Source organism: Botryllus schlosseri, chromosome 6, assembly GCF_051294905.1.
Source record: "Botryllus schlosseri isolate E-star chromosome 6, Bs_hap1, whole genome shotgun sequence".
Lineage (NCBI taxonomy): Eukaryota > Metazoa > Chordata > Ascidiacea > Stolidobranchia > Styelidae > Botryllus > Botryllus schlosseri.
In genome coordinates this window covers 3,609,585-3,623,302 of record NC_137241.1, presented here as the reverse complement: position 1 = coordinate 3,623,302, position 13,718 = coordinate 3,609,585, and the positions used below count along the sequence as shown (strand labels likewise).

Sequence of the window (13,718 nt, the reverse complement as noted above, 5' to 3'; positions counted from 1 at the left end):
CCTTTTCGAGCAGTGGAAATAAGCACTAGTCATGTGATGTTAGTTTCTGATCATTGTGGAATGGCCCCTCAGGTAATTCATGTGTCCCGCAGTGTAGGTCTCGCATACGGAGACTACGAAATGGAAGAAGGACTGTATACATGGCGTTACCGAGTTTTTAATTACGCAGACTCGACAGGCTTAGTTCAGCTACCACGAAAATTCGAACTCTGACATACCAACTATCAGCCCCTATATCTCCAAAAACTGAACCCGCATACCATATCTGTCGCCCTCCAAATTATCACTGTAGAGTTATTCACTTCACGCTCGTGTTTGCGAAGCAAAGCGACTCCGTTTTTGTGCTCGTTGCAAGTACAAGAGCCATATAAACTACTCTGAAACCACAAAGGGCCGTGTCCCCTCATCTCTCTTCGTCCACGCTGCGTCTGATTGACCAATCTCAATTCACGAGCCAACACCCGCATCAAGGATGCAAATTTTGGAGGCGCAAAAAATCTTTAAAAATATTAACCAATACCCTGGATATCTAGTTCTAGATGTTCCTGGCTAATATATCCCTGCCACTTAACACATGACATCGCAATTTCCAACTGCGAAATTTTAGGGGAGATGGCGTCCTTTGCCTAGCCTCAGATGGTACAAGCTAACACGCTCGATAGTGACGTAACAACACTAAAAAAGATTTTATAATGTTTAAGATTTAGCGCAGGCGTCGGCAAACCCTGGCACGCGTGGCATTTGTGGCACGTGAGATGATTTTCATGGCACGCCATATTGGGACCATATTTTTGCAAAACGTGAAACAGAAATTTTCAGAATGTGCAAAGCTCGTAGGCGATCCAAAATTATTTTGTAAATCAACATAAAATATAGTCTTTTAGGACAGATTTCACCTGTCTTGAATTTTTTCCGCGCTTCGCGCGATTTCTAGGAACCTGATGTCTTCAAAACTCTCACTAAAATATATATATATGTATGAAGAAAATGTTTTTAAAAACTATGCATAATGTCCAGAAATGAGTCAATCGTATTAGCAGTGATGAAAGAACCGAATATCGTACGAAACCGTTTGGGTGCTTTAGTCTAGGAGTGTTCACTGCGCATGTGCACTTGTGCAGTGTGCACCCTACGGGAGCGCAACTTATGAAACGGCATTTCGGCGCTGGACATTTCCACGCTATAGAAGATACGGCCTATAAACATACAGTTTCGGACAACATGCGACCATGCGATTCCCGTGCGGTATGCGTTGCCAAAATGATTGGCGTCGATAAAACCTAGAAACAAAATAACCGCCGTATGCTGGCCAAAACGTTCGACATTGATATGTCCACGGTGAAGGCGCCGCGAAGTGACCAGCGCCGAATAGTCCAGCGCCCGCAGCTTGAGCTGCGCGTGTCAAATAAGACCTGCCTAAGTAAATAATGAGCCCCGCGTCGAAATGCGAATTAGGAATCGTGTTCGTCTCTCGGAAGGATATATTCTTTTAGTTTCGTCTAGTGTGCAAGCGATTCCATTATATCTGGGGCAACAACAATCTTTACCGCGCCCTCTGCAGACAAATCTAGTGCCTGACCGACACCAAACCGACTTGAATGATACAGGGGTGGGCACATTTTTCATCATCATCGGACCATACCATCATAACAAAACTGATTGGCCTGTCACTTATTGGATATGGTACCGAACACAGTGGGACGTGGAAACGACCAGATCAAATCACAGAAGATCGATCATTGCCCCATTGCGCGACTGAAAATAAATTATGTAATTATCACGCACAGTCGTACATGTAAGCGATAGGCCGGGTGCGTTAGCGACCAAAATATATTCCCTTCGCTACCAATCAAGAATCACTGGCATAACGGATGCCGTTGCCATCTGCAGAAAAACGGTTGGTGGTATTCTTTGCTTGAAACGATGAATATTAATAAATTGAATGTTTGGCACGCAGGGTGGTAAAAATTGACATTTCCACACATTTTGGCACGCTGCACTTCACACAAAAGGTTGCCGGCCCCTTATTTCAAGTTCAAATTCACGCTCGTGAACCGAATTATGTCATTTATGTTTTGACTTTCTGTGATGTTTAACAAGCAAACCTTTAAAAATGCGTGGGGCTTCAGGTCAAGCTATTGCGGTAGCAACAAAAATATGAAGTAAACATCATAAAGTAAGACTATGACTGATCATTGTCATGGTGATATGTATTAAAAGGTTTAGTCAAGTCCCCGCAATAATTAGATTTTTAGCACGCATTTATTCAATATATTTCTTCATGGTTTCGCGGGCCTCACAAAACGGTGTTGCAGGCCGCATGCGGCCCGCGGGCCGTAGTTAGCCTACCCCTGCTTTAGAGTGATACCAATTTTATCAATTTTCGCGCTCGGCAAGTCAGTCAAAAATTACCTTAAAATTGCCTTTGGCCAAATGGAAAGTGCGACGTAGGTAGGCCGGGTCTGACTATGGCGTACTCTGTCGTGGGCTCGCGTTCTTCTAGGTCCGCGGCTTGGTGTAAGACATAGTAGACACGTCAGCATTAATCTTTTATTAAAACACGACGATGCTCCTCCGACGGTGACTAGAAGGCGACTACACACCGGAGTGCAACACAGCAACAGGTACCATGCAAATCAACGAAGGTAATAGCAATCGATCGGGGCAATCGAGTAAAAAGTAAATGAGCGGTACGCCACAAGACCAAAGACTCGAAAACTGTTATCTGAAGCTATCCTACGAGGCGCTCAGCCTCCACTGATACCATGGAGGAGAAAAACGGTGGTGCAGACTAGGTGACCTTACGGTCGTGTCGCATCTACGTCGTCAACACATCTCGATATATGGTGCAGGTGAAAAAGAATATCATAACCTTTATAAATAGGGTCACCATACGTCCTACTTTATATTAGGATTTGTCAATACTGAAAAATTACTTTTTTCAGTCAACACCAGACAAGTATCGTCGGGAGTGGGATCAAATCGATGACTTTTTTTAGTCAAAACAGCAAGATTTCCCGTAAATATTTCAAAATCAGCTATTTTGGATTTCGGTGAACTAGCTTTTATGATTTGAAAAAAGTGTTCTCCGTTTCCCGATTCCCAAACATGGAAACCCTATTATAAGGCTATCGTGATACTAGTGATACGATTACGACATGATTATATAAACACGCCCGAGAGAAGTATGTTTTTGTTTTAGTTTACGTTTTGCGGTTTTGGGTTTACCTGCGTTGCCAACGTGCATCAGTTAATGTTAGCAGTCTTAGCACTAGCAGCATATGTTTTCATGTCAGTTATTTAGACGATATATAGCCATAGGTTACGCCTGTACTTGTATAGCACCGTAATTGAAAATCGACATATTTGGCGATAATGGCGAACACCTATTTGAAATTTGAATTAGGAATATCGTATTTCATAGCAATAAATGGCGCTTCTTCGTTATATACGATCAGAGAGAGTGAGTGCTCCCCATGGTACCTATAAACAATGTTGAATTGAATGAATTGAAATGAATTGATTGTTCTAATAACAAAGGTAATCACTGGTATTCGTTGTTCTCCGTTATGTCCCCATGCCATTTTCATAACCATTACCGTAAGCCGTAACCACTGTATAGTTGTAGTGAGGGAAAATAAAGACAACTTAATATATATATATATATATCATTCTATCAACACAGCCAAGATGTTAGATCTTCGGTACATGAAATGATTGAGATATATACAAGTATTGGGAGGGATATATGTGAAACATATACAGCTAGAGGTGGTCAAAGTAGTCATGGGAATCTGCTCGAGGAGAAGCAGTGCTTTTCGAAGCAGTAAAACTACTAGAAGTAAAATTTGGTGGCTTTTAAAACTATTCAGAAGTAAGCAATGTAGTTATTAAGTTTTCTTTGGTTTTCCTGAAGACGCTGCAGACCTGTATAGTGAGAAGCCTTCTGTCGAGACATTTGCCATTCTCTTGCTGATGAGAATGATCACTGATTCGATACAAACTGAACTTGATTTAATCAAGCGCAATTCAATTTAATTTAGACAACTGCTTTGCAATAATTCTAATTCTGGTCTGATTTGAGTACGGTAGTATATTCATTAGGGCTGTTCGGAAACAACCCCTTTTCCTGAATCTTGCTGGTTACGTGATTAAATCGGTCGGTTGCCTCAAAAAACGACGCATGCCAAATTTCAATTCATTCCAACCAATATTCGCGGGTTTCGTACGGTTTTAAAATTTTAAATTTGCGATTTGCCCAAAAATGCAAAAAACATTTTTTTTTCAAATTTTCCTTCCAACCCCATGAAATTGTTGCGCTGTCTTTAAAAACGATGCAAAACAAATTTGACTCAATTTCAAGCCGTAGAAGTGAAGTTATTTCAGTTTTTCTTTGATAATGCTGGGATTATCTTTCATCGGTGGATCATCCCAGAATTATCATCGATTTGGCATTTTAAATTTGGCATGCGTCGTTTTTTGAGGCAACCCAACGATTTAATCACGTAGCCAGCAAGATTCAGGAAAAAAGGTTATTTTTTAACAGCCCTAATATTCATATTGAAATGAACCCGAATATTTTTCACTGACACTCGTTAGGGGTAATTGTCAGCAACTAGTAGAGAATTGGAAAGAACGTTATATCACCGTTCAGATCATCAAATATGATGCCACCGTCATGGAATTTTGAATAATTGGGTCGAAGAGATAGCTTGAGCACAATGTACTATTAGTTGGTACAAGAACTCTTTCTGTTGGCACTTGAAGTAGGTTGACATAATGAAAGCGTGAAGTCCTCTCCTAGCAACGCAAAATCTGTTGTCTCGATAATTTTTCGCACAGATTCTAATCTTATTTAGAAAAGCTGAAAATTTTTTCGTTGTCCAACTCTGAACTGTAGCCTATGATGTTGAATGAGGATAAAACAGTGAATACTGAATTTATATCATTTCAGGTTGTGTTACTATAAAAATCTTCCATGTGGATTGGCAAGAGTACAATCCATATTTGGATATTGACACTGTGGTCGCTTGCCAGCTATGCTCACGCCAAGCAATTCGAGAGACTTCTCCTAATTTCCTTTGATGGCTTCAGATGGGATTACCTATCGAAAGTGGACACTCCTAATTTCGATCGCTTCATAGCAAATGGCGTCAAAGCGGACTGGATTAAAGACACTTACACGTCGCTAACTTTTCCAAATCATTACACTATAGTCACAGGTCTTTATGAGGAAAGCCACGGTATTGTGGCGAATGAATTTTACGACCCTGACTTGGGTATGGAGTTTCATAATCATAATGTGACAAACGTCCAGGATGGGCGGTTCTGGGGTGGGGAACCCATTTGGGTGACCAATCAAAAAAACGGCGGTACATCTGGGGTGTTCTACTGGGTTGGGAGCGAGGCGGAGATCAAAGGGTACCGCCCGAATCATTATGCAAACTACACCGTGCACAACGCGTCGATGGAACTCTGGGTTAACCATACCGACCAAGTCATCGATTGGATGACGGATCCGAAAGATCCTGTGAACCTAGCGTTGTTATACTTCAAAGAACCAGATGCTACCGGGCATCGTTTTGGTCCTGATTCTCCTGAAGTTGAAGATATGATAAGGCAATGTGATAACATCACAGGTACGTAGCGAGTTTTCGATTGTCACAGCACACCATTATAAATAGTGTGGAAAATTCAAACATGTAGGCCCAACCTTTAGTCAAGCATGAAGAATATAACGCCAGTTGTTCATCACATCAAAGATTATTTGGCATTTTTTGACCATACTCATTTCATTGCACTTTGCGACACTGCCGCGTGTTGATTACTGAGTTGTAACCAAGTCACAAGTTTCCGAGTCACAAGTCAATCTCACTTCTATAGTTTAGGCTCGAGTCAAGTCAAGTCAAACCACTTTCAATTCACCACCGAGTCAAGTCATGTTCACTGTTCGGTTTTCAGTTCAACCCGGCTCAACCCACTTCTTTCAACTCTGCTTGAGTGATATAGAATGGCTCGCATTTATAATAGCCTATCTTAATTTTCGTCGGTCTTACAGTTTCTGACCCTATTTTCCAAGTGTCAGGACTGATAGACGGAATCCGATTATGTGGGAACTTGATTATTCTTTGAAGTTACAACGAAATGTCTGTCTTGGCCGTCCCAGTCTCGAGTCGTATGACTTGGTTCGAGTCATGCACAACGACACGAGTACAAGCCGAAGCAATACAAAAATTGACTCGAGTCGAGTCATTTTACGCACCTGAAAAATGTCTCGAGTCAAGTCGAGTCATCAAATAATCGCGTCTCAAGTCGAGTCATGACTCGAGTCATTACAACCCTGGTTGATTACGACTCACAGATATGTCATTTGGCCGCTAACGTGTGTAACTTTGTACTGTATGTTTCGAAACATGTGACGCCACCAATCGAGGTTTATCCTACAGCCTTCTGCTACAAAATTTTGACTTTTTTTGACATGTCAAAAAAATCGCCCTGCTCATCACCTAGTAGCAACACATCCATGTAGCAACTTGTGTCATCAATGTAATTCAGTGCTTTCAATTGAAAAATGATTACTAAATTAGAAATTATTGGAAAGTAATGTGCCGCAGAATATAGTTTAAACTTGTGGCTCAATTTATTTTCTGCATCTCACTTGGCTCGTTTGGAAAAATAATTGCCCACCGCTGGTGTAGCATATAGACTAGTTGATGGTTTTGTAGTTGTACAGTACAGGTTCTTCAATAAATCTTCTTGCTCGCACTGATATTTCTTCCGTTTCCTTTCAGGGTATATTCTCGACCAGATTGCAGAACACGGTTTAAATGATCTTGTCAATATTATCATCACAAGCGATCACGGCATGACGAACATGAGTAAAGACAGATTCATCACGCTTGACGGGCACGTTGACGAAACCAAGACCGATCACTTCTTGAATTATGTGATAGGAGCTAGCGTGTGGCCGAAATCAGGTTTGCGTGATTTGCTGTATACAAATGCAGCTTGTTGCTATCAATGGACTTCCTTGTTGTGGGATTGAATAATTTAAAGTGCGTCTGGTGCCGCTGGTGGTATCAACCTTCTTTCAGCAGGACATCGAATACAGCTACAATTCTCTTGTCTCTACTCTAGTCTAAATCGGAATAAACTGTAGCTATAATTCTAATTCTAATCCATTTAGGGGAAACTTGAGATTTTGTAGTTGTTCAAATCCGCGCTGTAGATTTTTCAAGAAAATCAGAAATTCGATTAGAATGCTATTCAAACTAAATCTCCAAGTCTTCACAAATTTAGTGATTATCGTGCTAATCTAATTTTGAAAAACTGTAGATATAATTGTACATCTAGGCTAATTTGGAAGAAAATGTGTAGCTATAATTCTAATTCTAATCTAATTCAGAGAAAACTATTGGGTATAATTCTAATTCTAATCTAATTAAGAAAAGCTGAAAATTTTTTAGTTGTCCAGCTCCATACTTTGCAATAGTTCGCCTTTTTCATGTTATAAGTTACCTATTTTATGCTATTTCATTATAATTGGATAGTCCTCATCATTAATCATAGTACCATCAATACCATGGCAAATTTTATAAAGTTTACCTAGTCTCTCCGGCCAAACAAGACCGAGTCACCTACAAAATCCAAGTGAAGATACCAATTCAGCCCTAACTGGCTTTAATACTGTATTTGAGAAATTACTGTAGTATTTTTATGCAGCCTATGTGTCACAAAGTATGCAGTTTTTGTTGAATCGTTTGCCATCAAATTACTGTACAGTGCCAATTACTGTAGTATCGGGCAGCTGCAATTCCTTTATTACGCAACAGTGCAGTATTTTGATAAAATGAACAATTGAGTTTCCGCTGACTTCAGACGACGTCGTTCCACCGCTCACATGTACCGAAGTGTCTGAGTTATATTGACAATTCGACAAGACTTATACTGAAGAGTGAATGTTGGCGTATTGTAGAAACTAGCCAATGTCAATTTCATATCATTGTGTTGTAAGCATGGCCGTATGGGTAATTGAACATGCCTCTGCAATTGCGGATGCCTTGATTCTGGCTGGTGAATATGCCATCTGTTATTCATCTATAAACTCTCCACAATTTGAGTAACCTGGTATCGCTTGTTCCCGTAAAATCGCTCAAACTCCTCCGTGAATCATTCGTTCGATATTAACAGCGGTTGATATTTAGGCTAAGATTAGATAATTTTTGTGTTGGTAATTGGTACTGTCACACTGACAGTGTCGCTTGACCGATTAATTGATGATTGAGAATCTGATAGTGCCTACTCACGGATAAAATAGCAATAACAGGTTGAAGAACAAACAATTTACCCAAGTATTGAACTATTCGTTTGCTTTATTTGCAACAACATTTCAATTTCAATATTCTGAGGTACAAAACTTCAATATATAATTGAAAAAATATGTTCATATTGAAATAAACCCGAATATTCTCGGCTGACATTCGTCGTGCATGATCGTCAGCAACTCGTTGAGAATGACGTTATATTTTATGATACTATTGTTGATATGCGAAGATCTTTTGGATTCCTGCCGGTTGCTGGCGATTAGCCCATGACGAGTGTCAGCCGAAAATATTCGGGTTTATTTCAATATGAATATGCTATTCAATTGTATAGCCCATGTACATTAAAGCTTTGCTCCATTGCAGGATTCGAGGATGAAATTTACAAAAATCTCTCGGCGATCGACGAGCACGTCAAAGTGTGGAGAAAAAGTGAAATTCCGGCCGAATACCATTACTCCAACAACAAGCGCATACCTGAGATCTTGATGGCCGCCGACGAAGGCTGGGGAATCAAGCAGAATTGGGATGACAAACATTACTTGCGTATGAAAAAACTAATCTATAGCAACTATGAGATATTGACGGATATTATTCATTGCTGACTTGTCATTTTGCATTACTGTCTACTTTGTGTTTTATGACGCTGCAGCATTAGCTGATGCTGGACTTTGAGAAAGCTGTTTGAATCCGCGAAATTCAGGGTTGTAACCAAGTCACAAGGTTCCGAGTCACTAATCAATTTGACTTTTATAAATTTGACTCAAGTCAAGTTGAGTCATTTTTCAATTCACCTTCGAGTTTGAGTCGTAGTTCAGTATCGAGTTCAAGTCAGGTTCAACTCACTTCTGTGAAACTCAGGTGATCTCGAATGTCTAAAATTCATGATATACTCATTTATCTCTCTCTAAACTTGTTTATTCAAACTGATTTCAGACAGTTTCTAGGCCTATTTTTATTTATCGGCCCTGATATACGAGATTGACTTGGTCAAGTCATGCGCAATGACTCGAGTACAAGTCTAGTCAATACACAAATTAACTCAGGTCAACAAAAAATTCCGACTCAAGTCATTACAACCCTGATGAGATTGCATTGATATCCTTTTCTTGGCTTGTAATTCGTTAAAATATTGAAATGTCCCTGTCTATGTAGTTTGTCTTGTTTGCAGTTGGTCGTCACGGATTCAATAATTCTGAGATGGACATGCATCCGATCTTCCTTGCCAGTGGTCCGTCTTTTAAGAAGGGCTACGTGTCGAAGCCTTTCGAAAATGTCCAGATTTACGGGCTGATGTGTGAACTACTAAACGTGAGTTCCGCTTATTATCATTTATTATTGAATTATTTATGATTTTAACTGCTAGGCATACTGGATGTTCCTGTTCTTAAATATAATCAGTGCTGCATCAACTTTTGTGACACTTGAATTGTCATTATTATTTCTTCACACTTCCTTATTACCCCTCATGTACATTTATCAATTGGTTCCAATCACATGGTGTGCCATATGCATGTGAAAATTGACTGAAAGATAGACTAAACCTTACAGTACCATGATTGGTGTTAAAGATAGAATTTTACTTCCAAAATGTGAGAAATAATTCAGGGAAATGATGGTCAGAGGTCAGTGATACAACCATCAAGTCGGATGGTCACCTTATATACATATAATATGCATGTTACATTCAAATTGATCGTTAAACATATTATTGCATATAGGCCTATGATTGAATAATATATTCATATTGAAATGAACCCAAATATTTTCGGCTGACACTCGTCAGGGGTAATCGTCAGCAACTAGTAGAGAATTGGAAAGAACATTGACTGTAATAATAATGTAATGCATTCGTATAGGCCTTCATGTAATATGTATAAAAACGGTAAATTTGAATGTGCAATTGTGCATATTATATGTATATACCGTATCAGTGATTCCCAACTGCGGCTCCAAGGTAGCCTTCTTGCAACTCTAATTGACCTCTAAATATACCACAACAATATAACAGACAACAGTTGTTGTTTGTTTCTATGAATAGTTATAGTCAATTTCTGTGTATGAATGCTAAAATGAGGGATATTAGTTGTGTCTAAAGCCGTTCAAGGCCGCTCCTGAAAATTGGGAAAGAGAACTCTTGCAGACTAGTGTCAAACGCATGGATGAATACCCGTCAGACAAGGATATCTATTGAGTTATGCTGGTTACAGACCTTTACATATCGTCTCTGTGCAGATTAAATTTCGACACAATTTTACTAACATGAAAATAACGGCTCATAGTCAAATATTAATTGCAATAAGTCCGATATTTCTCAGCGTATAATCCCATGCAAACTTGTGCATTAAGTGCTGGAATGTATGAAGAGCTATCACATAACGACATAATAGTGTGTTGTAGTAATGATATGCATTTTCAGTTTATTTCAATGTATAGCAATCGTCAATCTGCGTCTATCAATGCTAAAATAACCGATCTAGACTCTATAGAAGTCTTTGTGCATGCTGAATTAGCTAAATGGTGAGGTCCAGAGGTAGGCTAGCTATACCTTTAAATTCTCGTTAGATGTAGCTTACTCGAGTGTTTTCATGCGGCTCCGACATACAAAAAGGTTGGGAACCACTGGTATATATCCTTATATTTGATTTGGCGTAATACCGCTGTCAATCAGACTGTACGAACAAGTAACTATAAATGGTATATATGGTATAAAAAAAGGAGAAACTGACGATAACAAAATTTCACGGTTAGATTTTCTTGAGCTGTTTTTTATAACGATATTTGAAGTCCTTGAAAAACATGTTTTTCTATTGGGTCGGAATGTTAACCAGTTAAGTAAGACTTGATCACCACAATAAATATTGTGTTATTTTCATCATTTTAGCTTGGTTTAATATCACACACGTTAATTTATCCTGTTAACCAGCACCACTATCAGTTACAAGAAAAATTCTTTCATTTTGAATGTTACATGTACTGCTGTGCTGTTCTATGATGTGTCTTTTGGGTTCAGACCAAGCCCCTGTTGCTGCAGAGGTAGTTCCAATGGCTTTTTCTATTACAGATCGTTCCCGCTCCAAACAACGGCTCCTTAGATGCGGTCTCCCATTTGCTGGCAGACAATGTTTCGAGGTCTGTCAATCTTGTATGGCAAATAGGTGAGGGAAATTATTAATTCCTGAAACTCTATATCTTTCGCAACAAATGGAATTTAACCTTGATTCAAGTCATTTAGTCGATGATGAGAATAAGTTTGAAAATGACATCGAACACCCAGATTAACTTTGACTTAAATTTTAGCTAGTTGATAAAATTTTGCGAATTCAGTAGATCTAATTCTAATCTAACTTAGAAAGATCTGTGTTGTTGATAATCCAATTGTAATCTGAGAAGGAAAAAATATGTAGCTATAATTCTAATCTAATTTAGAAAAAACTGTGTGGTAGGATTGTTCAAAAATAACTTTTCTTTCAGATTCCGGGGATTCACGGATTAAATTGTTAAGTTTCATAACTTTCAAATAAAAAAAAAAGATTTTTGAAACAGCCCCATTGTGTAGCTATAATTCTAATCTAATTTGGAGAAAATGGTGTAGCTATCATTCAATTCTAATCTGAGTTGGAAGGAATGCGTAGCTATTATTCTAATTCTAGTAAAATTTGGAAAAACCGTGTAGCGAACATTGTAATTCTAATCTAATATGGGTAAACGTGAAGCTTATCTAATTTGTAAAAGCAAACTGTGTGAAGCTATCATTCTAATTTTAATCTAGTTAGAAAAACAACTGTGTAGCTAATCACATTTGCCAAAAACAAAAACTGTGCAGCTATAATTCTAATCCTAATCTAAGCGGGAAAAAGTGTGTGGCCAGAGCTAAAAATCTTCTAGTGGCCCAAGTCTGCTCCAGCCCAATGTGTATTGTTGCAATCCGTGACGGTTACACTATTTTCTGGTTTCGTTTCCGGAAAAGTGTTTGAAATCACATCAGCGTAGAGCTTGTAGGGTGATTATGATGTCATACCGTCTCCTTTTGAAGCGTTGTTGGTCGGCGGCACCCTCTGTGTGATACTGTTGGTGTGCATTGTCCGCGAGCTTTTCAAACCGTACTTGAAGAAGCCGAAAAGTCTACACGATTGGGACGACAGAAGTGCGTTACTGGAAGGGGCGTGACGGCGTTTAATAAATTGCGTTCCATCGTACCATACTGTGTTTGTGTTTGATGAATGTTATCCTTTTCATGTTTATAAGTGCTTCTTCGAGGTACAGAACCTCAATATACAGTGGATTGTTATATTCTTATTGAAATAAACCCGAATATTTTCGGCTGACACTCGTCAGGGGTAATCGTCAGCAGCTAGTAGATACGATTCTTGATGTACTATTTTCTTTCCAATTCTCGGCTAGTTTATGACGATTATCCTTGACTAGTGTCAGCCGAAAATATTTGGGTTCATTACAATATTTTCTTGTTTTTTATCACATTGTAAGGGATTAAGTGCCATTTTTTCTATGTTTGCTTCTTTCTGATAGTTGGACGGCCGATATTTCCTCTTTCGTTGATTTACGTTTTGACGAGCGGTATGCTCTTGTCGCAGACACGTGCAATACAGTACTGATTATGTCTCTGCTGCCTAATGGGATGTCATCGTTCTGGTTTACTTAAAAGATTGCGTGGTACATGTGCAGAATTGTTGAAAAATATCTATTTTTGGTCAAATTTTATTGGATAGTTGAAAAAAAGTTGCTAGGTTGCATAGAAAACGCTGTGGACAACATTGCGCACAATTCGAACCTGTAGAAACGAAAGTTACTAAAAGTCAAATTTCTTTTCAAATTTCTCCGGCTACCCCGTTAAATTGTTGGGTCATCTAAAAAAACAAAACAATGCATGACAAATTTGGCTCAATTCCGAGCCGTAGAAGCTAAATTATCGGCTATTTTGGATTTAAGAGTAATAGTATGTGCGGTCGGACGTCGGTGATTCTCAAAGTAGGTGTCAGTGTCCTTCTTGTGGTGTTGACGAGCATGAAGGGGGCGACGGTCGTGGAATTGATCGGTATGGTAGCATAGGTTTTCGAAACGATTGATGACTCAAAATTATCCCTTCTCGAGGATGAGGTAAAATCTGATCAAGTTGAGAATAACACATTGGCACTGCCCGGATTCATATAGAAGGCGTGTGCACTGTGCCGTCTGATAAACCTGCTAGAGTTGTAGCCTAACCTGAATTCCCCGTAAGTTGTGGCTAGGTAGATAATACTTAGCTCGCAGTGGTAGACGCACATTCCTGTGTTAGTCCTTGATCTGGCAACTCAACGAGAATGCAACGACAGTATTGCCTCAGTCTCAGATAGATATATTGGTCGAATGGATGGAATGTACACTAGGATATGGCAA

The 13,718-nt window shown here is 39.2% G+C and overlaps 1 protein-coding gene and 1 long non-coding RNA gene across 2 annotated transcripts; one reads left to right on the top strand and one right to left on the bottom strand.

Moving 5' to 3' along the window:
* The first annotated feature begins 4,928 nt into the window (after positions 1 to 4,928).
* Positions 4,929 to 12,944, top strand: LOC145440928 (ectonucleotide pyrophosphatase/phosphodiesterase family member 5-like). The gene is made up of 6 exons (XM_080318704.1): positions 4,929 to 5,639; positions 6,792 to 6,977; positions 8,688 to 8,867; positions 9,493 to 9,632; positions 11,386 to 11,479; positions 12,358 to 12,944. The coding sequence occupies exons 1-6, from the start codon at positions 4,979 to 4,981 to the stop codon at positions 12,489 to 12,491; spliced, it is 1,395 nt and encodes a 464-aa protein (XP_080174830.1). The 5' UTR covers positions 4,929 to 4,978; the 3' UTR covers positions 12,492 to 12,944.
* Positions 6,786 to 7,948, bottom strand: LOC145440969 (uncharacterized). Its single transcript, XR_013915666.1, has 2 exons — positions 7,831 to 7,948; positions 6,786 to 7,084 (listed from the first exon to the last, which is right to left on the bottom strand). It is a non-coding gene; the product is annotated as an uncharacterized LOC145440969 (long non-coding RNA).
* Positions 12,945 to 13,718: the final 774 nt, after the last annotated feature.

Coding starts and splice junctions, on each gene's coding strand:
- LOC145440928 (XM_080318704.1), top strand. CDS start 4,979: ATGTGGATTGGCAAGAGTACAATCCATATTTGGATATTGACACTGTGG. Junction 6,978..8,687: donor TAGCGTGTGGCCGAAATCAG/GTTTGCGTGATT, acceptor GCTCCATTGCAG/GATTCGAGGATGAAATTTAC. Junction 9,633..11,385: donor TGATGTGTGAACTACTAAAC/GTGAGTTCCGCT, acceptor TTTCTATTACAG/ATCGTTCCCGCTCCAAACAA.